This window comes from Polypterus senegalus, chromosome 18 (assembly GCF_016835505.1).
Source record: "Polypterus senegalus isolate Bchr_013 chromosome 18, ASM1683550v1, whole genome shotgun sequence".
Taxonomy (NCBI): domain Eukaryota; kingdom Metazoa; phylum Chordata; class Cladistia; order Polypteriformes; family Polypteridae; genus Polypterus; species Polypterus senegalus.
Window position 1 is genome coordinate 10041930 of NC_053171.1, and position 26464 is coordinate 10068393.

Consider the following 26464-nt stretch of genomic DNA (forward strand, 5'->3'; position numbering starts at 1 on the left):
TATGTATGTATATGTATATATATGCTTATATGTGTGTGTGTATGTATGTATATATATATATGTATTTCTGTGTATATATGTGTGTGTATGTATGTATGTGTGTGTATATATGTGTGTGTATATATGTATATATGATATATATATATATATATATATATATATATATATATATATATATATATATATATATATATATATATATATATATATATATATATATATATCCTAAAAGAAGGCTGGGAGGCCGAGGCTCTTCCCTCCTCTAATATTTTGAGTACGTGAGCAACTGCGCCGACCGACTCACAAAGATCAGGCCCCTCCTAAAAGAGCACGCGGACTCGGCGCAAGCAGCGCAGGCCCGTGTTACAACCGCAACTCCGTCCTCAGGGAGTTCCGCCTGGGACCGAAGTTATGGTGCTCGCCCCACCTCCCACTCAAGCTGCTCGCCACTGGCAAGGGCCTTACGAGGTTAAGGAGAGAAAGGACTCGCCGACTATTTGGTAAAACAGCCCAACCGCCGATCGAAAGTGAGAGGATCTATCATGTCAACCTGTTAAAGCCCTGGAGAGATAGAGAGGAGCTTCCCAGCTCCCGTAGGTCACTCTCCCTTTTCACAAGCACAACTGCCCTTAACCTCGGCGAAGAGCTGACCCCCAAGCAGCGGCAGGAGTTAGCCCAAACACTCCGAGCCATCCCCGAGGTAGTGAGCGAGTCACCCGCCGGACCGCTGATTGAGCACGATATAGTCACGGAGCCCGGGTAATCGTCCGGATGACAACAACACTCAACACTCACAACAGTGACAAAACAATTACATTGACAATCAGGTTACGTTATTTTCAAAATGTTTCCTTTTCTTTTCATTGCTTCTTTAACACACTACTTCTCGCTTCAGCCTTGGTATTTTAAGGGGGATATACTATATAAAAGAAAAGGCAACTTTCCTTTCTTTACACCTTTTTTCCTTTTATCCCAAACCAAAGCCTTTCTCTCTTAACACTGCAGAGGACACAAAACTAATTTTCTTTAAATGCCGGTAAGGCACATTACCAGAGGCACAAATTTGAATGTTCACATAGAAAATGTAATTTCAATGTACCTGTACTTCTTAAAACGTTAATGTTTTACTGTTTAATAACTTATAGACTATAATTTATTATTTTTCCCTTGCACTCAGTGACCAAACCTATACACACACATATAGACACATACAAACATACACACAAGTATATGTATGTGTATATATATATACACACACACACACACACACACACATACATACATACATACATACATGTATATAATTTGTGTGTGTGTATATATGATGTAGATAGGTATGTATGTGCGAGTGTGTGTATATGTAGATATGTATATAGATATGTAGATATGAAGATATATATATATATGTGTATATATATGTATATATATATATATATATGTATATATATATATATATATATATATATATGTATGTATGTATGTATTTATGTATGTATGTATGTGTGTGTGTGTGTGTGTATATATATGACAGCAGCAATCCAAGCTGTGAGAAAACAGTAAAAGGAGGCGTGTCAGACGTCGTGGTACATTTTCTGATGCAGCTACGAAAACAACTTCGTGGGGTTGCGCCAAATACACAAAACAATTACTTTGACAATCATGTTACATTATTTTTAAAATGTTTCCTTTTCTTTCTCTTTCCTTCTTTAACACACTATTTCTCCGCTGCCAAGCATGGGTATATATATATATATAGATAGATAGAGAAATATATATATAGATAGATATGAGAACAACACTCATATCAATGACAAAACAATTATATTAACAACCATGTTACGTTAGTTTTAAAATTTTTCCTTTTCTTTTTCGTACCTTCTTTAACACACTACTTCTCCCTTGGCCTTGGTATTCTGCTATATATATATAGATAGATAGAGATATATATAGATAAATAGAGATATATATATATATATAGATAGATAGATATATATATAGATAGATAGATATATATATATATAGATAGATATGAGAACAACATAGATAGATAGATAGATAGATAGATAGATAGATAGATAGATAGATAGATAGATAGATAGATAGATAGATAGATAGATAGATAGATAGATAGATATGAGAACAACACTCATATCAATGACAAAACAATTACATTAACAATCATGTTACGTTATTTTAAAAATTTTTCCTTTTCTTTTTCGTACCTTCTTTAAAACACTACTTCTCATTTCTTGAGCGCTGGTATTAACTAGTATAATATAAACAGCAACTTTTATACCTTTCTAACAGTCATTAGTGTATCAATATGGGGTAAAATTATTTAATGTCGTTTTTTCAGTCTGTGCTGCTTGTTTAGAAAGGAGATTGAGCTTCATAATTACAGTAGTTGTAAATACTCTGTACATAGTATATTATTATTTATAAACATGTTGTCTTTAAAATCTATAGTTCTGGTAAAGGTGAATGTTGATGGAAGTCCCAGATAAAACCATATTGAGGTTTTCAATTGATCAGCCCTACTCGAAAGAAAATGTTTTTATTCAGATGTTTTTCAAAATATAAAGAACTCTTTCTCTTAGTACACATGTAACTTTTAGCACACAACCTAATATACTGAAGAAAGGATACTAAAACTCATAAACATGAGTGTTGCTGAGAGTAATGGCATTTTTATTAAAGAATTAGAGCTTTGTGTTAACATTTTGCAATTATAATTTAATTTAAGAGATTCAATTTAATTTTTAAACACATAATAGTACGGTGAACTGTAGATCTATAACATTAGTTGATTTGCTTTGGGTGAGGTGAGCTTTTTGCAAGCTTAAGCATGTATCTTTCACAACTGGTTTAGTTACAGAACCAGTTTATCACCTCTTTCTTCACAGAGTTGTTCACTGACCCCATACTGACAGTCAGTCCTAATGAAACAGTGTGGGAAGGGGATGATGTGACCCTGAATTGTGAGTCTGAGAATAAACAGCAGCAGAAGAACCAGCTGACATACACTTTCTACAGAGAAAATACACCCCAGGGTCAAGGAATTGCACAGAACAACAAAATCCATTCAATTCAGCATAGCCATGCTGGGATGTACTTTTGTGAGGCAGAGGCAAAAGAGAGGAAAGCTGGGAAGAAAAAAAGTAACAGAGTACAGGTGACAGTGAATGGTGAGTGCTGACATTTCCTGCACTAAAGATCAATCTGGCTATCTGCTGACTTATGAAATTGCTAGCTGTCTTTATTGACACTACATGTCCTCTCTGAAATACCAAATGACTTGTACAACATACATCAAAACTCCAAACTAGTCCCACATTTCCAACGTCCTAAGTGACTAGTTCAACATTTAACTATCATATTTCAATTGTAACTTTATTTTCATTCTCCTCAATTAATGATTCAAATTTTCTACCTGTTTTTTAGCTTATTTTTTTTTTAATAACTGTAAAACACTTTGAGCTATACTTCTACATTACACGTGCTATATACTGTACACAAATAAATATTGTTATTATTTTCATATTTGCTGTATAGAGCAACATTTTAAATCTCAGACCGTGATCTCATGAATCGTAGAAGGTGTTGTGCCAGTGTCTGACCCTGTCATGAAACCTGACTAATGGGCAAGAAAGTAACACATAGCACCTTATACTCTAGGACCCTTCATGCATGTCAAATACTTGTTCAACCATTTTTAAGAATTTCACCTACCTCCATCCATTCCTGAGTAATTGTTATTGTATAAATGTATTTTTGAGGAAGTTTTTTTTTCTTTGATAGCAGCATCCATTACAATTTCACTTAATTACCATGACCAAATTGAGTGGGCCATGTGAGTTTATTTATTTATTTATTTTTATCATATTCATTCTTTAAAGGTATTCTGAAGTACTCATAATTGATTAGTTTGATTGTCTGGTTATTAAAATGCTGAAAATGATCTTAGTTTCCTTTTAGTTTTATATTCATACTTGTTTAATAATATTCTAAATTTATCCAGAGGACGGCCAAATGATGTTGTGCTTAACACTGGTGGCAGCATATATAACACAAGTATACTGTGTTCATTTGTAATGCTTTACAGGGACACAATAAGTGCTTTTCCATATCCATTTTCTAATCCTAATAAACCCAAGTATAAAGGCACAAGGGGATGGGCAGACCCAAGAAAATGTAGCTTAAAGAGCTTTATGGAAATCACAGGAAAAATGTAATGACACAAGCCTAGTCGTAGCCATCTGAATATGACACTTTCTTCTTAAGTAACACACCTCATGCTCCCTGTGATTCAGACACTTGGACATGTATTTATGTCACTCCAGCGAAGAAGTAATTGGACTGCTTATTCTCATAATTAATTGTAAATACATTGAACTTTTAAACAGATGGATATCCAAAAATTTAGAATATTTTTCCATGCAAGGAGCCATATGTAAAGGAACAGTGATGAACTTGCAGTGGTATGTCAGTCTGCTATAGTATACAGTATGCACAGTGACAGCTGCACATTTTTTACAGAAAACTTGGATAAATAACAACTTGCCCATAGCTTGTTTACTGTTTCCACTCCTGCTGCCATGATCATGCTCCATGAAGCTACTGTAAGAAAGAGCAAATTTATCCTTTCTTTTCATTTACTTACTGAAACTGCTTCATGTAATTTTTGCATGTTATTAAACTTGCTATGTTCACTTACCACCAGCACCACCCAGCAGTAATCTCAGTAGGCTGACAATATGGAAAGGTCAGATACAGATGTACAAGACCATGGCATTGGGTAATGGAACATTAAATATGATATTGTAGCGACCTGGGGTCGAGTCTTGAAGTTTTTGAAGCCGATCTCTGCCGTGCACCTCTCCCAAGCTGTCGGCTAGCGGATTGCCAGCATTAGGCACGCAGCTGTACCCAGCTCTTTAAGTACGAGCGCTCGTGTCCCATACACCGCACGACTACGAGCATCTCGGCAGCACGCAGCTGTACCCAGCTTTTTAAGTAACGAGCACTCGTGTCCCATACACCGCACGACTCCGAGTGTCTCGGCATTAATTGCTTAGATGAAATCTTAGCAATGAATAACAGCTCTGTCCTATTGTATCTCTTTATTCACAGATAGCCAGTAAACAAAGCTCGAAATTATTGCACTGCCATGGTCAAGGTCATGCACGAAGACACATTTCACATAACCGGTACTTTTTACAAAATAAATAACCCCGGACGGCGATGACCCAAACCCACCCAACTAATTGAACACAAACACAACAATTATTTACAAGTTAAGACATTAATAAATACAACAGGAAAAACATTATAAAAAGTCGCTACATAGCCCCCTCCCAAGAGGGTTTAGTGTCCTCACAACCCTAGTCGTTACATTCAAAGTCTAATAAATATCCCGGTCGGCGACGAACACGCTTTGGCCTGCTTGACTCGCCACTACTCGTGTCAGGTTCAGTCCGGAGACTTTCAATGTCTGTCTCGACACCGAGTGTGGAGGTTGGAGAGCCACTTTGAGTTCCAATTCCTTCTGGTGCTGGGGCCAATGGGTGGTATGGTGCTAAACGATCTTTATGTAGCACCACCCGTCTGCCCCCTCCAGGCATTCGGACTCGAAAAACAACTTCGAAATCATGTCCAGAATTTCTCCGGTCCCTGCCAATGGTGTGTCAGTTTTGGGGACAACCCCCGTTTCCTTTGTGGGTAAAAGACCCACACTTTGTCCCCTTGCTTGAAAGTTGGACCATGAGCCCGAATGTCATATGCCCGTTTCTGGCGGGCTCCAGCTCCGCTAGTGCCTCCCTGGCCAGTTGATGCACGGTGTTCAGCCGCTCTTTTAATCGTCGGAAATAGTCCGTCTCGTGACCGCCAACAAGCTCAGGTTCAGTTGGCGAGCCAAACACCAAGTCCACCGGCGTGCGCATCTCTCTTCGAACATCAGCCCGCCGGTGTGCACTGACTCGATTCCTGAACGGCCGTCCTATACGCCCACAAGACCAGAGGCAAATGTTGGTCCCAGTCTCTCTGGTGTTGACTAGTGAGGATGGCAAGTTGGGCGCCAGGTGCGGTTAAACCGTTCGACCAGTCCATCGCTTTGAGGGTGAAGGGGAGTGGTTGGTCGGTCTTCACCCCAGCCGCTGACACACCTCTTTAAACAAACGGCTCTCAAGTTCCGCCCTTGATCGCTGTGCAGTTCATTCGGCACCCAATCGAAAGTGAACATTTCATCCAGCAATTTTTGGCGGCTGTGGAGGCACTTTGATCTGGAATGGCATATGCCTCCGCCATTTAGTAAAGTAGTCCATCGCCACCAAAACAAAACGATTTCCTGCCTCGTGATAGGGAAAGGACCCAGTACATCTACCCCAATCCTCTCCATGGGAGCCCCGACAAGATACTGTTGTAGTGGCGCGTGAGAGCGTTGGCCAGGTCCTTTCTGCGCCGTACAAACGTCACAGCAGTGGACGTGCATCTCCGCATCTTGTCGACATCCGGCCAATAGAATCGCTGCCGCAGCCGACGCACTGTCTTTGCATTTCCAAAGTGCCCAGATCCAGCTGCTCCATGAACCCAACGGAGGACCGTTATGCGTAAAGCCTGGGGAACCAGAAGTTGCAAACGGTCAGTACCCCCTTGGTGCCTGCCATCTTCTGTAGATCACACCATCGTGCAACTCCAGGCTGCCCCACTGCGAATGTAACAACTTGAGTTCCGGCCCTGGGAAGACACGGTTTGCCAATCGGGCATTCCTGGGTCTCCAGCCAACCCCTTACCTCCTCTAGCACTGGGTCGTCTGCTTGTAGTTGCCGTAACTGGTCGATGGTGAATGGTTCCCCTGCTCCATCAGTGTCCTCTAGCCCGGCTGCTGATGATGATGGTCCCATACCCCTTTCTTCTTGCCGGCGGCAATATCGACAGTCGTCGAGGACGCATGGTCGCCTGGAGAGGGCATCAGCATTTGCATGCTGCCGTCCTGGTCGGTGTTGCACCTCGAAATCATACTCCTGAAGTATTTCTATCCACCTTGCCACCTGGCCCTCAGGTTGCCGGAAGTTTAACAGCCATGTAAGGCTAGCATGGTCAGTTCAATTGTAAACTTAGTGCCCAAAGGTAAGGCTTGAAGTGTCATACTGCCAGGATTACTGCCAATAGCTCCCGACGGGTAACGCAATAATTTTTCTCCGGTCGACTGAGGCTGCAGCTATAGTAGGCCACCACTCTCTCTCGGTCTCCCCCTCTGGGAGAGTACTGCGCCAACCCCCACATTACTAGCGTCAGTGTCCAAAATAAAGGGTTGGTTGGGGTCAGGGTAAGCCAGGACAGGTGCACTGGTAAGAGCAGCTTTTAGTTGTTGAAAGCGGGGCGCAGTCCTCCGTCCACCCAAACTGTTGGCCCTTACTCGTCAGTTGGTGCAAGGGGCTAGCAATGGTTGCAAAGTTTCTCACGAATCTCCGGTAGTATGAGGCTAAGCCCAGAAAGCTCCGCAGCTCGGTGATGTTGGCTGGTGGGGGCCAGTTGCTCACGGCAGTCACCTTTGCTGGGTCGGTAGCCACTCCACTCTCGCTAACCACATGTCCCAGAAACTGAGTCTGTCGGGAGAGGAGGTTACATTTCGCAGGGTTCAACCGCAACCCGGCGCTACGAATGGCTGTCAAGACTTCCCTTAAATTGTGGACAGCCTGATCAAAGTCTCTGGCATGGATTAACAGATCGTCCAGATAGACCACACATCGGGTTCGGGGAATGTCTTTTAGGACCCGCTCCATCAGTCTTTCAAAGGTGGCGGTCGTTACACAGTCCAAACGGCATCACCTTGAATTGCCACAGCCCTTGCCCTATGGTGAATGCGGTTTTGTGTCGGTCCTCTGGTGCCAGTTCCACTTGCCAATACCCACTGCGCAAGTCCAAGGTGCTGAACCAACAGGATCCAGCCACATAATCCAATGCATCATCGATGCGTGGCAGTGGGTATGAGTCTTTTCGAGTGACTTCGTTTAACCTCCGAAAGTCCACACAGGGGCGCCAACCCCCCGTTTTCTTCCGTACCATGACCATTGGTGCAGCCCAGGGGCTGTCCGAAGGCTCAATAACGTCGTTGGCTGCCATCTCACAAATCATTTCCTCGGCAGCTTGACGCTTCGCAAGAGGCAATCGGTGGGGGCGCAAACGAATGGGAGCGGCATGGCCAGTGTCTATGTGGTGTTTCACTAAATTCGTTCTAGTACAGTCCTCCTCTCGAGCCGCAAAATGTCCACAAAGTCTCTCAATAGTTGTTGAAGTTGCTCCTGCTGTGGCGTTCAGATGTTCCCCACTTCGACGGCCCAATTCCTCTACAGCGGCAACTGTCTCAGCTGATGGGTGGTCGCGTGAGGAAAACCGTTGGGAAGCACTGGTCTGAGCTGCAACATTCTCCTGAGGATCCCCTTGAGTCTCTGCATCTTCCGAACAACGGTCGGGAGCCGGTGAACCGTGGTATCCAGGCAAATCCAAGCCAGCAGCCCTTCCAGGACGGTTCCAGCCCGATTGGAGCGGCACAGTCTCATTACCTAGGCAGAGGACGGCCCTAGACACATCAACACATGCTCCCCAGTGGGCCAACAAGTCCAACCCAATAATGCACTGGTCTTTAATGTCCAAGCCAGAATTCGTGGTTGGTCTGGCTCGTCCCTACCATCACAGATAACAGTTTCTTTCCGGGCATTACTGTCCGTTCACCCGTAACCGTGCGTAGTTCGCTATTTGTGGGGGTCCAGCCCTCGGGAAGAAGACTAGCTGTTTCTGGCAACACTCCTTTTCTCAGCAAACAAATAGTGGACCCCGTGTCCACTAAGGCACTGCATGGCCGTCCATCAATAGTGCAGTCCAGGTATAGTCCAGTGGAAAATCCACAGCGCCCAACTTTGAAGCAGTCTTTGTTGAGGGTGCTGAAAACGGAGCGAGGGTCCCCTCACGGCCTCACCCGATGTCGTTTCCCTGCGGTGATGCTGTACGCGAGGCAACGGACTTGGGGCAGGGCAATCCCTGGCAAAGTGCCCTGGCTCTCCGCATCGAAAACAGCAGTCCACTCGTTGTCTCTGTCGGGGGGTGGATGTTGATTGGGCGCGGCTGACCTCCACTACCTCAGACAGGTCCCCTTCCGTCCTTCGTTCAATGGCTTTTGTTAGTCGACTCGGGCATGGCGTTCGTCTTGTCGGTGACTCAGCCTGTAGTACGTCTTCAACCCGCTCAGCCTCTTTTAGTGCCTTGCTCAAATCTCGGGGTGACGATAGACAGACATGCTGGCGAAGACGTTCTGGTGTGAGGCCCCGCAGGAAAGCATGAAGTCCGATTTCTTCCCTCACTGCTGTCGAGAAAGTAGGGTAACCTTTTCGTGTATAAACCCTGACGTCAGCGGCAAAGGCTCCTATACTCTCACCTTCATGCCGACGTCGGCTAGTCAGCTTGTCTCTGTTGCATTCTGCTGAAGTCCTTTGTCCAAAGCGACTGGTGAGAGCAGCGGTGAGAGCCTGAAGATCACGACACTCTTCTGATGACAGATCAATGAGTACCTGAAGTGCGGGACCCTCCAAGGCAAGGGCCAAGTGTGTCGCAGCTTCCTCGCGGTTCCACTCATTGTGTATCGCGGCCAGATCCACTTGTGCGAGGTATGGTTCTAAAGGAGTCAATCCGCTGTATCGCGGCAGCTTAGCAGGTGACCGTGAGAAGCGGACCGTCCGACTGGTAACCTGGGGTATCGCTGTGGCAGCCGACGGCCCCCTCTGGCCGTGCTCAGAAGATCGCAACACTGTCCGGGGAATACTGGTACCATCAGGCGGTCTGCCGCTTTTCTCCGCACAGCTCCGCTGATCAGGCGCTCTAACGTAACGCTGTTCTCTAAGATGGCACGCTCCAATTCTTCAAGACTCTGTTCCATGACGGCGTCTTCTAAACAGCCTGGTATCCCACTTCTGACACCAATGTAGCGACCTGGGGTCGAGTCTTGAAGTTTTTGAAGCTGATCTCTGCCGTGCACCTCTCCCAAGCTGTCAGCTAGCGGATTGCCAGCATTAGGCACGCAGCTGTACCCAGCTCTTTAAGTACGAGCGCTCGTGTCCCATACACCGCACGACTATGAGCGTCTCGGCAGCACGCAGCTGTACCCAGCTTCTTAAGTAACGAGCACTCGTGTCCCATACACCACACGACTCCGAGTGTCTCGGCATTAATTGCTTAGATGAAATCTTAGCAATGAATAACAGCTCTGTCCTGTTGTATCTCTTTATTCACAGATAGCCAGTAAACAAAGCTCGACATTATTGCACTGCCATGGTCAAGGTCATGCACGAAGACACATTTCACATAACGGTACTTTTACAAAATAAATAACCCCGGACGGCGATGACCCAAACCCACCCAACTAATTGAACACAAACACAACAATTATTTACAAGTTAAGACATTAATAAATACAACAGGAAAAACATTATAAAAAGCAGTGAACATACAACCTTCCCACAATGCATCAATCCGGCAGCGCTGACTGCCGGGTCGCTACAATATGTAAGTTCAGTGGTGGGGAAGGAACTCATGTAGAGGGCAGAAGAACACTAGCTAAATAGTTTAAGTGACTGTACTTAGTTAAATAACATTTGTTCTTGAACCAGACTTTTTGGGGAAGTGCATTTTGGACAGAAGCCATGAAGCACTACATGGATGGAGTCTCACACATGACAAAAGGAGCTGAGACCTCCAAAAATAACCATAAAACATGCCAGGACCTTCTATGAGCTGCCCACAAAAGGTTAACTTCAGACCAGCATGGGCATAACAACTGCCTGCAAGCGTCAAGCCTAGCATGCACCAAAATGAGAAGGCAGCTTTGAAACTCAAAAAAGCTATAAATGTCCCAATATATAAATCGTGATAACAAACCAGAGCAAAAAATAATCAGAAAACAAGACATCCACAGCAAATAACAATAATCACCATTGACTTTGAATAATTTCTGTTCACCATTACTGAATCCTTTCCTCTATGCTACTGATCAAGCCAGAGGGAAGACCCAGCAGCAGTAATGTCCTGGGACTCCAACCACAAAGAAGAAGGCATGGAGACACATTTAAAAAGACAGTACCTTGTCACATTTGGGTCACAGAATTGCACAGAAACACAGGAGATTGTAGAGACAGGAACTTTATTCAGACACTTCAAACAAACATGTCTCTTTAGAAGTAAAATGAGCTCAGTATGCAGTTAGATCTCAATTAAAGAATAGAGAAACATCATAGGGGAGTACAACGGGAGAGGGACCCCCAACAGGAGCAGAGGTTGTCTGGGGGAGGAGAGAGAAACAAAGCAATCAACCAACATGGACAGGTGCTGTTCAGGCTTTTAAGTATGCATAGCGTCATGCGCGAAGCATATCACATGACAGAACAGCCGCAAGTAAGCCCAGCAAGTAATGGAGCAATGTGAAGGTAGTCTATCAGCGTTTTTTAAGAGGGGTTTTTTGAATAGCGTCCGTGTCTTCTAGGGGTGCGTTCAGCCCCCCTGCTCACAACCTAAATGTAGATTCATAAAGAAAAGCAAATTTAACAAAAAACAGCACGACAAAATAAACACTGTACACATAAACCCAAATTAATACACACCTCCCAGATTATGAGAGTTTTGACTTTGTTATAATTGACTGTGTGCTCTCAGTAATGCTATTGACTGGGTGTTGCTTTGCCCTCCTCTGTAGTCAACTGGTCATGTCTGATTGATAATTCTAATGAATACTGCATTTGCAAGATTTGTTCATTCCTTCCACTTAACAGTGAAAGAAATATTCTAGGACACAAGTGTAAATTAAGAGGAGTGCATTTAGTATTTAAGCCAGAAGGCACTTCTTTACTCAAAGAGCTTTGAGAATATGGAACAAACTACAGAGACATGCAGTTGAAGCAAAAACCTTAGCAACCTTTAACAAGTATCTGGATGAGATATGTGGGCATCTTAGCTATTAGGTAAAGCTTGATGGACTCAATGGCTTCCTTTTCTTTTTCAAATTGCTTTTATTCTTGTGTTATTTTTGATTCCCATAGTCCTTAGGTAAGTATACTGATACTTCAAAGCCAGTAGCTCAGTACTGTAATTTGGAGTTTGTACTGATGGATGAGATGATTACTTCTGTAGATTGCACCAAAATAAGGACAACACACTACAAGTTGTTCTCTACCTCCTTTGTGTGTTTTTTCTGTTGTTTACTGTTTTTCTGCATTGTGAAGGCTGCATTACTGTGTACGACCAAAAACACTGCTGAACATTAGAAATGATGTTTCAGTAAACCTCAACATTCAGAGCATACCTAAAGATATTGTTTGTAATTGTGCATATAGATGGAACAATAGTGACCATCAGCAGATCAGTTGAAAGAGGGAAAAATGAAATAGCATCTTGACCAGGCTGCAATGGCACCTGAACTGATCTCCAATCTCTCCATCCTGCTGCATAGATAACAAGCTAGACTAACTTCAGTGCCACATCAGCTCACAAAGGAACTGTGTGAAAGTAACATGCTCTGCTTCACTGAGATCTAGTTAAGTTCAAACACCCTGGACACAATCATTCAACCTCAAGGCTTTTCTCTACACTATTCAAACTGCAATGTGGCAATCATTGACAAGATGAAAGGAGATGGTGTGTGTTTTTTTTATTAACAGCTTCTGGCGCGTTGATATGGAAGTGGTCTGCCAGTCCTGTTCACCTGTTTTGGAATACCTGACGATCAACTGCCAGCCTTTTCACCTGCCAGGAGAGTTTTTCTCACTGTTCTTTATATTCTGCTGGAAGCTCTTGGTGTGGCAGAGCTAGACTAGCTGTATGCCATCATTTGTAAACAAGACAGCCACCACTCAGAAGCAGTCTTCATCAATGGTGGAGACTTAAACCATTGCAACTCCAAGAGACTCGTCCCCAAGTTCTGCCAGCACATCACTTGCTCCACCAGAGGTGATCAGACCCTTGATCACTGCTATACCACAGTTAAAGATGCCTACAAGTTTTTCCTTCTCCCACACTTTGGCAAGTCTCACCATGCATTGTTGTTGTACCGCCTCTCAGGTTCTATATGGACTTGTGTGTGCCTATCTATTCTGCAAGCTTCTACCCTTATTTAGAAGCCCTGGATGAACAGCATTGTTCAGATGTACCTAAGTAAGCAGAATGCTGCTTTTAATTTAAATGACATAGGGCACTACAAGAGCTCCTGTTATTAGCTATAGAGGATATCAAAGCAAGTTGGAAAATTATTTCAGTGGAAACAATCCACGTGGACTGTGGAAAGGTCTGCAGGTGATTGCAGACTACAAAACCATGCCAGCTATGTCCAGAGGCATAACAACAATGCCCAGAACTGGGAGGGGGGCCCTTAGGCTGTCCACTTACATGGGTAGTCACTACAATGAGATATCTGAGGAAACCCCACTTGAAGCATAACATCGATACAATATAATTACAAAGTATTCAAATACATCTCGCTGCAGCTTCTGGAATGGGGCATGCCTAAACTCTAACTCTGTCCATTATCCACAGGCTTCACACCCCATTCTGCATGCTGGTATTGACAGGTCTCAGGCTATAGCGACTTTAAGCTTGCTATGCTTGGTTAGACTATGGTTAAGACTAGGGTTGAGGGTTGGATATCTGACTTAAAAAATGATGACTGTCGAGTAAACAAAGTTACCCAAATGTTCAATTTTCATCATTTGCATGCACATCTTGTCTTTCCTGTCTAGAATGGAGCTCAGTAGAATTCAAACATTAAGTATGCCCAAATGTTAACATGGAGTGGGTTGCAAATGAAATCAGGAAGGGGACTGTTGGAGCAGAAGCAGAAGCAAAAGCAGAAGCACAGGAGCATCTCACATATTCTGAACAAATCAACTGATGTTTTTTACAGCAGCAGAGAAGAATAGCAGATACTGTAACTCACATACAGCAAAAAAGTAATTGAATCCATCAGAAAAACAAAAAGTACATTTGTAACAAAAGCTAACAACTGATTACAAGAAGAAACCAATGGCCTGAAGTTGTTCATCCAGCCAGCAGTGAAACCTTGAATGTAAGTGTATCTCAACAAAGCAGTTGAACTGCACATCACAGAATGTCTCTGTTTTCACTAATAGAAGAAACTGAAAACATGTAGACAATAATGAACTTGGAACTAAAAATAAGTTAGTTATGTTCTCTGCCTGTTGAGGGCACATTTATATGTTGAGTGTCATTCAGCATATACAGCTTAGGTTTTTGGCCATTGGTATGGATAGCTTCTCTTGTCAAAAATGTATAGTTAGTTAAGTTAGAATTGGTTGGGAAAGTACACACTTTGAAGGACTGTATTATGAGCCAGATAACAACATTCTACAGAGGAATCATAGAAAGCATCCTGAGCAACTGCATCACTGTCTGGTTTGGAAATTGCACGGTCAGGGATCATAAAGCCCTACAACAGATAGTGAAGACAGCTGAGAAGAACATCAGTGTCTCTCTTCCTTATATCATGGACATTTACACCATATGCTGCATCCGCAAAGCCACCAGCATTGTGAATGACCCAACACACCCTTCACACTCACTGTTTACACTCCTGTCACTGGGAAAAAGGTACCGAAGCATTCGGGCCCTTACCACCAGAATGTGTAACAGTTTTTTCCCCCAAGCAGTCAGATTCCTGAACACTCATGGACCGGTCTGATATCTGATATATGTGTTCTGCTCTGCATATGTTTGCAGATTTGGCTCACATGCACCTTGTTATATATTATGTGTCTTTTTGTTATGTGTTGTGGATCCCTTTTTGTCCTGTGTTCTTTGTAGCACCATGGTCCTGGAGGAACGTTGTTTCATTACACTGTATGCTGTACTACTGTATATGGATGAAATGATAATAAATAGTGATGAGGCAAATTGAAAATTGGGTTGACTTGGTTTATTTAGACAATTTGGCAATTTCTGATTCAGCAAAAACTTGAAACAAACATTGTATTATATTGATGCAAAAGATTTAGCCTTGTAAATTAGGTCTGCTGTCTTTTCCTGACCAATCATCTATGTGCCAAAGTGTACTGCATGTACAGTGAACAGCTGCTGGGTCTCTACGGATATTTAAGTATAGGACTGCATCTCCTTCTGGCTCTTCCTGTCAATGTTGCCTCTGGTAAAATAAGTTTTTCATTTTTAAAGCTGATTACATCTTACTTGAGATCTACCAGGAGGCTTTCAGCCCATGCAGTACTTTCAATAGACAACAATGTTCAAAGATCTTTAGACCTAGAGGACATAGTGGCTTCATTTGCTGCAGCCAAAGCCTGTAAACAGTGATTTTAAAAGTTAGAGTAACACCTTTATGAGCCTTTTTATTTAATTTCTATTACGTGCACATATTTATTTATTTATTTAAATATCATGATGTACAATTTGCATGTATTTTTTATTATCATGTGTACCTTACATTTATTTTTTTTAATGTTATTTAGTTTTTCATTTAAAATTTACTTTATTTGATTATTATTGTTTTACTATTTTCCATACAAATGTTGTATTTATTGAGTTGTTCTGTTTATGTAATCTGTTTCTGACAATATTAAAATAAAGGATTTGTGTTTATTAAATTCTCCCTGTTGATTTTATTGATTTATACTGCTAAAATAATGGAATACATTTTACCATGACAGGACTCAGGGGGCGGTGAGTTGAAGGGTTTTTTGCTTGGCGCCTCGAGAGTCCCTAGAATCACCAGTTATGGTGAGCTGAATAACTTCTTTAATCATTTTGAGCTTTACAGGTTGGATGAGTGTTGTGATGTTTCCAGTGCTGCTGGCAAGTGTGATTGATTGAAAAGCTCAATCACCTATAGGGATAGACCATCCCTGAAAAACTAAAAAAACGTTGCCAATTAAAATATAACTGCTTCTGCATCTCTTGTAGTCACACCGCTTCCACAGCAAAAAGCAACTTATTAACCTCAGCACTTACGTGTACTGTATATTCAAAAGTGATTATTTCTCTGGGATAGTGAGAAGGAAAAGAGGACTTGTAATGTAAGGCAGGATTAAGAAAAATGGATGGTAGATGGTAGATTTGAGACTAGTCTTGAAATCAATTATTAGCACAAAAGTATGCCTTTTGAAAGTCAAATCATATAAAGCCAAAAACAAAAAAACATCTACAGGAAAAGGTCTAACCACCAATCAGTATGGAAATATGGATAGAGAAAAAAGATTTGAGAAAATCATCAGCACATGCATGTAATTCACCATCTATGGAAAAGAGTTAAGAATGTCATGTTTAACAACAGAACAAAAGCCAGTTTAACTAAGCATCATGTCTTAGCCTGTTCTGCACTGCTCAAATACCCAAAATTAAAATCAGGTGCACTACATTAACCTAGCTTATTTAAACCTCAGATATTCATTCACTTTGGTTTTCTTTTTGTTGCTGCAATGTGTGTTGTCACCATGCTGATATCGAAAGAGCTGTCTGAAGCTTTGAGAAAGAAGGTTACAGATATATATGAGTCTGAGAAGAGATTTAAATAGGTCTCTAAACAATTGAAAATCAACCATTGCACTATCTGGATGATCATCTACAACAGCTGAAAATTTCAAACTGCCATGTTGTCCAGGCCAGGCCACCCCAGAAAGTTCAGTCTGAGAGGTGTAAGGAATAAGCAAACAGAAACAAAAAATAAGAGTTGGGGAAGCTTCCCTGTATAATGTCCGGCTGATGAGTAGTAAAAAAGACTGGTTCAGGTTGTTTTGTATCAAAATACATTCAACAATCAAGTACAGTAGAATGGTTCTTTACAGTATATGTGATGGTGGCAGAAAGGAAGAATGGATTTTAGGAGGAAGCGTAAGTAACGTCATTGAAGGGATGTGGAGGTGATGTAATTAGAGCAGGACTGGAAGTGACATCATTGGAGGGAGCCAGAAAGTGACATCATCTTTGGGGAGCGGGAAATGATGTTATTGGGAAGGGACTGGAGTGGAAAACAAGGTTTATTCTTCTGCTGGTCTGTAGGAAGAGGAAGAAAGGGATTACAGTAATCCCTCCTCAATCGCGGGGGTTGTGTTCCAGAACCCCCTGCGATAGGTGAAAATCTGCGAAGTAGAAACCATATGTTTGTATGGTTATTTTTACTCTCCCACACTGTTTATAAATATTCTTTGCACAGTTATACAGTAAACCCTCGTTTTTATTGCGATTAATCCGCTCCAGACTCTACCGCGATAAATTAATTTCCACGAAGTAGGATTCTTTATTTATAAATCTAATATTTTCACAGAGCATAGAAAACCTGTTTACGACCTTCTAAATATGTTATTAGAGCCCTCTAGACATACATGAAATAACACCCTTTAGTCAAAAGGTTAAACTGTGCTCCATGACAAGACTTAGATGAAAGTTCTTTCTCACAATTAAAAGAATGCAAACATATCTTCATCTTCAAAGGAGTGTGCCATCAGGAGCAGAGAATGTCAGAGAGACAGAGCGAGAAAAGCAAACAATCAATAGGGCTGTTGGGCTTTTAAGTATGTGAAGCACCGCGATAAAGCGGCCACAATGAAGGGATCAATGTGAAGGTAGTTTTTCAGCATTTTTTAGAGGAGGGTCCGTATCTTCTAAGCAATCAGCCACTGTGCAAACAGCCCCTCTGCTCACACCCCCTCCGTCAGGAGTACAGAATGTCAGAGAGAGTGAGAGAGACAGAGAAAAGCAAACAATCAAAAATCAATACGGGCTGATAGAGCTTTGAAGTGTGCGAAGCACAGAGCGAGAAGCATATCGTATATTATTGAGGAGTTTTATTTAATACATAATACGTGCTCTGATTGGGTAGCTTCTCAGCCATCCGCCAATAGCGTCCCTTGTATGAAATCAAATGGGCAAACAAACTGAGGAAGCATGTACCATAAATGAAAAGACCCATTGTCCGCAGAAATCCGTGAAACAGCAAAAAATCTGTGATATATATTTAGATATGCTTACATTTAAAATCCACAATGGAGTGAAGCCGCGAAAGTCGAAGCGCGATATAGCGAGGGATCACTGTAGTACTCTGTTCCAACCCCCCATCTCTTGATATTTCACTTAAAACTGGACCCTTTGACTGCCCTCTAAGTGCACGTGTGTGACAGAGGAGAATGCAATAATCTGAAAAACATCTGTAAAAAGCACAGAATTTCCTCATGGGACATCTAGGTAGCTGTTGCCACTGTTGATGAAAAATTCCAAACTCTACCTCATATAGCAAATTGGACCATTTTAATTCACATTAGATTAATGAAGTCATGGTGAAATCTATTATAAACTATCTATTATCTATAAATAACACAAATGTGTTACATTTTTATTTATCCATTTAATTTAAATAGCTACTTACAAGCTTTGCTTCGATGGGATTAACAAACGCACTCTCGATTTCCTCTTATAAAGAGGCTGCACAAATTAAATCTACATGAGAGGTATACCAGGAGGAAATCTTTGCTGACCAGAAAGAACATAAGCTCAATAGTAAAGTTTATGCTCACGAACACCTAGGCAAAGACTGGGACTTAAGAAAGAATGCAAACTGAACAGATGAAACAAAGCTAGAGTTATTTGGCCACAGTACCAAAAGGTATGTTTAGCAACAAATAAACGCAATATTTGACCAGAAAAACCATAAACCAACTATAAATCATGGAAACTTTCCATGTCCATTTGGCTGCCTTTTGTCTGAAGGGGCCTCTGTAAAAGTGTCAGCTGATTTACACCTTTGCTATCAGATGAAACACATGGCTGAACTAAGTTTGATATGAGCTGCAGTTCAGACTTTCAATAAGGAATGCAGGTTACAGAGGGGACATGAAGCTGAATTCCTGGATCCCTGGTAAATCTGCTTGCTTAACGGGCCTTATGTGACACAAAAAGAATAGGCAATGCTCACTTTTTCCTACAGAATGGAATGTGGATCTGGCTCACTGCTTTCTGGTTGTGTCTGGTACACAGGATGGTGAGCTAGCTTGAACTAGTAAATCTCACTCCACTTCACTGTGGTACGTAAAATACAATACCATCTGCTGGATAATCAGCTGACATCTCTGAGTTCAAATTCATTTATGTGTTGTCCTTCTTCAGTTCATAGTGGCATGTTTACACTCAGAAGGTCAGGTGCTTTAATTTTGGCTTATATATAGTAAGAGTAGCTGGAGGATTAGACAACAAGATGTCTTTTTCTAATCTACTGTCGTTGACCCATGTGTTGTCATCTTGTCATATTTTCATTTCCAGGAAGGACAGCCAAACTTGAAATGAAGGCAGAACGCACAGATGGGCAAATATTTGAAGGAGATCAGGTCAGCTTGCAATGTCAGGTCACTGGAAATCCAGTTGGGTGGACATATGAGCTGTACGAGCCAAAATATATAAAAATATATGAAACAAAAGCAGAGAGCACCTTCACCATCAGCTCTGCATCCCTTTTACACAGAGGGGAGTATTGGTGTCGAGCTGTAAAAGGAAACCTTTACTCACTTGAAAGTAATCGTGTTACGTTACAAGTGTCAGGTAAGAGATTTATCTGTAGCGTATCAGATCTTTTATGTATGCTTTCTTCCTTTAATAATGAAAATCACACATACACATAAAACTGCAGCACATTATTTAGTCATTTTAAAATATGACTAACAAACATGAAGCTCTTAATGAGGACTACCACATGGTCACCTCCTGAATGCCCTCTAGTCCATGATATGGTAACTAATAATGATGACATCTTACCTACTGCAGCATTGTGACTCCTGTTCTCAAAATGTTTTACTTGATTCTGTTCCCAAGATTTCTTGAGTGTTTCTATTCAAATGACACCTAAAAACCAACCTTTTCTTTTCTAAATTTTAAATGGGATACCATTTTTATTATTTTATTATAAGACTTACTTTTTGTCCTTGCTTCACTGACACTGATTCTCCTGAGCTCTTTGGTAGCTGTTAATTACTGTGAACATTCAACTTATTTCTTTATTTCGGTTTTTGTTTAACATTTCTTTCTTTTACTATTTTTATTTTTATGGTTTTACATAATTTCTCATCCATTTTAATTATATTTATTACACTTGCCTATCTACCTGCAACATTGAACTGGATTAAATAAAAATGAATGAACAAATTTGCTTGCTCTATATTTGATATACGGTATAAATATTGTTTTCATGAAAAAAATTGAATTTTGGTGTACAAAAGAGGTTTTGATAACATGATTGAAAGCGTGTCAGTCTGTGTTTTTCTGTTCTGTGCTGAATAGTTTGTGGAATTTGTATCGCTAGAATGAAGGATAGATTTTTTTATTAAATTTGGTGGATAAATTTATTGGCCTTATGAGATGATTAGTTTTTGTATGAATTTCAATAAGATATTTATGATCTTCAAAAATAGAATTTTGTGATTTCTGATTTCAGTCCAATGTGTAAGTGTTGAGTTTTTGAATTTCAGTAGTGTTGTTGCATCTTGTGCGTATATTAGGAAATTAACACTGTATGTTTGTTTTATTCCAGAAGAACAGGGTTCAGTTTTAATAAATGCCACTGGTTACTCAGGTGTCCTAACTGCTGGCATGTTAATTAGTTTTAGCTCACACAATTCACATTTTAACTTACTTTCAGTCTAAGTTCCTATTTTATATACTGTTTATTTCATAGTGCAGTTTTGTGAGTTTGAACATTTATTCTTCATATGTTATATTTCTATACCCTTACAATTTTAAATTTTGTTCTGAATTACAAAATGGTCATGTGGTAGGCATATAAGATTTTTTCATTTTAATGACAGATTTGTTTTTGTGTACAAAAATACATTGCAAATGTTTGGCATAAAATAAAATTTCAGTCCAGCTAAGCTAATTAATCTGTATTTATGTAACATTTGTAAATAACATGAACCTGAGGTCTGTAGGTCCTGAAATTCACACTATTAGCTTTACTATTTGATCACTTATTCCATGCATCTATGGTTGCCTGTTTGACAATATGCTTTCTAAAGTTTTACAAAATTTGCCATTAACCACTGTTTATCTGTGTCCTTGTGTAATTGTTGAAGAACTAATTCTAACATAATCATTGGTACACTTCTTATCATTTCTCTTCATAACCGTAAACAATTTTTAAAGTCACATCTTAATATCTGCTTGCATTGGATGTTTATAAATCAGCCTTCTTATCAGAGTAAGCTAAAAAGTAAACTCTTCAATCCCAAGTACAGGCTCTAAGTGGAGTGTTTGAGGATGCTTTACTACAGCAGGCCCTGGGCAGCTCACCATCATAGAATCCAATATGAATTCCATATTGTGCTTGAGGATATTGCATGTGATTAGGCAGCAAGGCCTCAGGTGACAAACTTGAGCACAGAAATTTAACCCTCACCATTCCTCTCAGCAATGGAGATAAGCTTAGGAGGATCCTGGGAGAGAATATTGGGAGTGGTTTTTAGAATTCTGGAATTTATGCTAAAACAAGAGAACTTGTGTCTCTTTCATGATGTCCTACGTAGGTATTGTAAAGGCTAAATTTACTGCAATCATAAATGCAAGGCCTCTTGTCACTCTATCTGTGGATCCATCATGTCTTCTCAGTTACTACACTTCTGACTCAGAAGACTGATATTGCACCTCACTCAAGAGACTTTACTGACAAGGATCTACATGGAAGTCAGGGGGGTAGAGTGCAAGTTTTGGACCTGTTAGAGAGGTGTTTATCTTTCTACACTCAGTGTTGCAAGTGGAATACGTGGACTCTGGAATCTTCGTGGAGGCGATATTTGCCTTCTGAAGAATAAGAACACAACACATAATAAGTAGCCCATGGCACTAATTGAAAGAGCATAGGTGGGAAACTGTGGAAATTGCAATTTAAAAGTACACAGCATGATCTGTCAACGACATTACTGAGAGCTTTCTCAGTTTTAAGGTTATTTCTGCTTCTGTCAATAGAGAGCGAAGAATGAAATAGCTTGTTATCTGTTTGGGTTAGGTTATTCATGGTGCCAGGCAGGGAATGTTCTGCTTAGCAAAAAGCTCTTTGTTATTTTCAGTAGTTAGCACTGCACTTTGACCAGTTATGTAAAATGTTTTTAAGGAAGTAGAAGTGGATTTAGAGGACGTTAAAGAATAGGCAGCATGCTTTGCAAATTGAGAGTGCGTTTGTTAATCCCATCAAAGCAAAGCTTGTAAGTAGCTATTTAAATTAAATGGATAAATAAAAATGTAACACATTTGTGTTATTTATAGATAATAGATAGTTTATAATAGATTTCACCATGACTTCATTAATCTAATGTGAATTAAAATGGTCCATTTTGCTATATGAGGTAGAGCTTGTCTAATGTTTACTGTTCATGCACACACTTTCACTAGGCCAGTTTGAATTTTGCAATCAGCCTAATACATCTGGTCCTTGAGTGTAGGGAAGAAAACTGGAACAGTTGGAGAGATACCCCATAGACATGGGAGAACATGTAACTTCCACAAAGACAATGACTGGGCTAGGATATGAAACAGTATCATGGAGACAGCAGCACTTGTTGGTATACCACTATGTTGTCCAAAATGGGGATATGACTTTAATAAACAAACAAGGTGGAGAATAAATATAGAGGAGATAATAAACTGGACACCCCATCCTTCTTCTTCTTGTTTTTTCTTCTCATTTTTTCACAGTGAGTCCTACTGGTTTTTTTTTGTTAATATGACATAATTCTCTGCGGTGGGTTGGCACCCTGCCCAGGATTGGTTCCTGCTTTGTTCCCTGTGTTGGCTGGGATTGGCTCCAGCAGACCCCCGTGACCCTGTGTTCGGATTCAGCGGGTTGGAAAATGGATGGATGGACATAATTCTGCTAATTTACTTTTTGAAATATTTTTCAATACTGCATGTGCAATAAAAAATAAAGCTAGATAGAATATTTGAAAACTACAATACTAATGTACTACGAAACTACAGTACGGTTTCTAAATAACAGCAAAAGCTTTGCTTATGTCTGTAAGCTTCATGTCAGACTATAATTCTGATTTCTTCTCTTCTGCAGAAAGCCCAGTGGCGACACTGACACCAAGCAATACACATATGTACATCGGAGACAAATTGAACTTGGACTGCAAAATTGATGGCAGCTTTACAGGCTGGGAATATCAATGGTACAAAAGGGATAAGAAAGCCACAGATAAGCACTTTGAAACATCTAGTGAAAATACATATACATTTGAGGCTGTAACTGAGTCTGACAGTGGAGAGTACCTGTGCAGTGCCTACAAAGCTGATTCTCCACATTCCTCAAAGAAGAGCAGTGCTGTAACAGTGACTGTTGAAGGTGAGTGTGTTGCTACAAGAAGGTCAGTTTTGAACAGTAGTTACACATTGTCCAGTATGGATAGCATAGTAGATGGGATCCATTTTAACCTGGCCACTCTTTGGCTTTAGAAGAGGGAGTTCTACTCACTTCAAACCTGATGGCTCCTTTTCATTAATTTATACTAAGTTTGGTTGCAGATTTCTAAATAGCACAAATGCAAAGTGACAAGCGTCCCAATTACCTCTTTACTTTCTTCTACACTCTTTGTCTCATCTCTCTAAAGAGCAGAATTTGATTCATCTCTGAATGATTAGAAAACTGTTGTTGATGAGAAGCTTAGTTTCACTTTCTCTATCATCTGTCTGTCGGTTTATGACATTCTGGTTGTCTGGATGCCATTTACCATTAATTGTTGGTTTGTCTTTTTCATAGTGTACTGTATTAACTTTAGGAATTTGTGAAGTTCAAATAAAATCAAGATATTCCTAGAAAAAATAGAAAGATTTAATTTCAAGTTGTTTCTACTTTCACACATTACGCACTAATCACAAAAGGTATTGATGCTATATATTTGAGTTGCAAAATTGAAAATAAAATAACTCACACTGCAACAAATACCCATTGAGTATGATATGTTGACAGAGAAGACAGAATTCAAGACATATAAGACAGACAAACATATAACACAGAAGCTGGCTGTTTACTAGCTATTTAGATTTCTAATTCAACTTGGCACAAATAATCAATTTCACAATGCTAAGCCTTTAAGGATGGTGTCTGATGTTGTGTGAAGGTGTTGCTGTTGGTGCTCTAGGTTCAAGTGGAGGACTCTTCTTGCATTGGAGTGCACTTTTTCTCTTTGCTACATGGTCCTTTACCCTTGGAGTGATACTTCCTTCCTCAGCTGTCTGTTAGGCTCATTGCTGTACCCTCTGGAACCTCAAAAGTTAAAAGCATTACTCTTTCTTGCATAAGATTTTAGGCTCTAATGTTCCCTTCAGAAAGTAATGCTGCTTTCTCAGTCTTCTCTGACCGGGCTTTGTCACTGGCACAGAGCTTGCCTGGCAGAGTGGAACTTAGAGCTTGTTCAGGGAGTCCAGTTCGAAAAAGAGATTGCACTTTTTTTTGATTTCCAAAGAGAAGAGGATTGTCAGCTTTCAGCTCCTCAAAGATGTAGCGGCTCAACAGCTTTTAGATTTCAGTGAGATGGAAGAGAGGAATGCAGTTAGTTTTTGACGAAGGTATAAACTCCGGTGATTAGATTATGGTCACTTCCAGTTACAGAATGATTATTTGCTAATAGAAACATTAATTTGTCCATTGTATGCAGGCAGGTTCAGTTTGCGATCACAAGTCTAAGATGAATGTCCATTTGGCCGCCTTTTGTCTGAAGGGGCCTCTGTAAAAGTGTCAGCTTATTTACACCTTTGCTATCAGATGACACACAGGGCTGAACAAAGTTTGATATGAGCTGCAGTTCAGTCTTTCAATAAGGAATACAGGTGACAGAGAGGACATGAAGCTGAATTCCTGCATCCTTGGTAAATCTGCTTACTTAACAGGCCTTATGTGACACAAAAAGAATAGGCAATGCTCACTTTTTCCTACAGAATGGAATGTTGATCTGGCTCACTGCTTCCTGGTTGTGTCTGGTACACAGGATGGTGAGCTAGCTTGAACTAGTAAATCTCACTCCACTTCTCTGTGGTATATAAAATACAATACCATCTGCTGTTTAATCAGCAGACATCTCTGAGTTCAAATTCATTTATGTGTTGCCCTTCTTCAGTTCATAGTGGCATGTTTATACTCAGAAGGTCAGGTGCTTTAATTTTGGCTTATATATAGTAAGAGGAGTTGGAGGATTAGACAACAAGATGTCTTTTTCTAATCGACTGTAGTTGACCCGTGTGTTGTCATCTTGTCATATTTTCATTTTCAGGAAGGACAGCCAAACTTGAAATGAAGGCAGAACACACAGATGGGCAAATATTTGAAGGAGATCAGGTCAGCCTGCAATGTCAGGTCACTGGAAATCCAGTTGGGTGGACATATGAGCTGTACAAGTCAAAATATATAAAAATATATGAAACAAAAGAAGAGAGCACCTTCACCATCAGCTCTGCGTCCCTTTCATACAAAGGGGAGTACTGGTGTCGAGCTGTAAAAGGAAACCTTTACTCACTTGAAAGTAATCGTGTTACATTACAAGTGTCAGGTAAGAGATTTATCTGTAGTGTATCAGAACTTTTATGTATGCTTTCATCATTTAATAATAAAAATCACACATACACATAAAACTGCAGCACATTATTTAGTCATTTTAAAATATGACTAACAAACATGAAGCTCTTAATGAGAACTACCACATGGTCACCTCCTGAATGCCCTCTAGTCCATGATATGGTAACTAATAATGATGACATCTTACCTACTGCAGCATTGTGACTCCTGTTCTCAAAATGTTTTACTTGATTCTGTTCCCAAGATTTCTTGAGTGTTTCTATTCAAATGACACCTAAAAACCAACCTTTTCTTTTCTAAATTTTAAATGGGATACCATTTTTATTATTTTATTATAAGACTTACTTTTTGTCCTTGCTTCACTGACACTGATTCTACTGAGCTCTTTGGTAGCTGTTACTTCAGTTTTTGTTTAACATTTTTGTCTTTTACTATTTTTATTTTTATGGTATTACATAATTTTTCATCCATTTTAATTATATTTATTACACTTGTCTATCTAACTGCAACATTGAACTGGATTAAATAAAAATGGATGAACAAATTTGCTTGCCCTATATTTCATATACGGTATAAATATTGTTTTCATGAAAAAAATGGAATTTTGGTGTACAAAAGAGTTTTTGATACCATGATTGAAAACTTGTCAGTCTGTGTTTTTCTGTTCTGTGCTGAATAGTTTGTGGAATTTGTATCGCTAGAATGAAGGATAGATTTTTTATTAAATTTGGTGGATTAAATTTATTGGCCTTAAGTGATGATTATTTTTTGTATGAATTTCAATAACAGCCAAACGTGAAATGTGGCAAATACATTTATGATCTTCAAAATTAGAATTTTGTGATTTCTGATTTCAGTCCA

At 40.3% G+C, this 26464-nt stretch overlaps 1 protein-coding gene across 5 annotated transcripts in view; it reads left to right on the top strand.

Annotated features, from left to right (window-relative positions):
- The window catches only part of LOC120519015 (Fc receptor-like protein 5), a 179476-nt gene that overhangs the window by 41110 nt on the left and 111902 nt on the right, over positions 1-26464 (top strand). For 3 of the 5 annotated variants that reach the window (XM_039742091.1, XM_039742093.1, XM_039742094.1), the window contains exons 4-7: positions 2904-3185; positions 19312-19587; positions 23096-23377; positions 25302-25577. In XM_039742091.1, the coding sequence (XP_039598025.1) occupies positions 2904-3185; positions 19312-19587; positions 23096-23377; positions 25302-25577 (1116 nt within the window). The remainder of the gene's footprint in view (positions 1-2903; positions 3186-19311; positions 19588-23095; positions 23378-25301; positions 25578-26464) is intronic. The other 2 variants (XM_039742092.1, XM_039742095.1) reach the window with 2 other exon arrangements.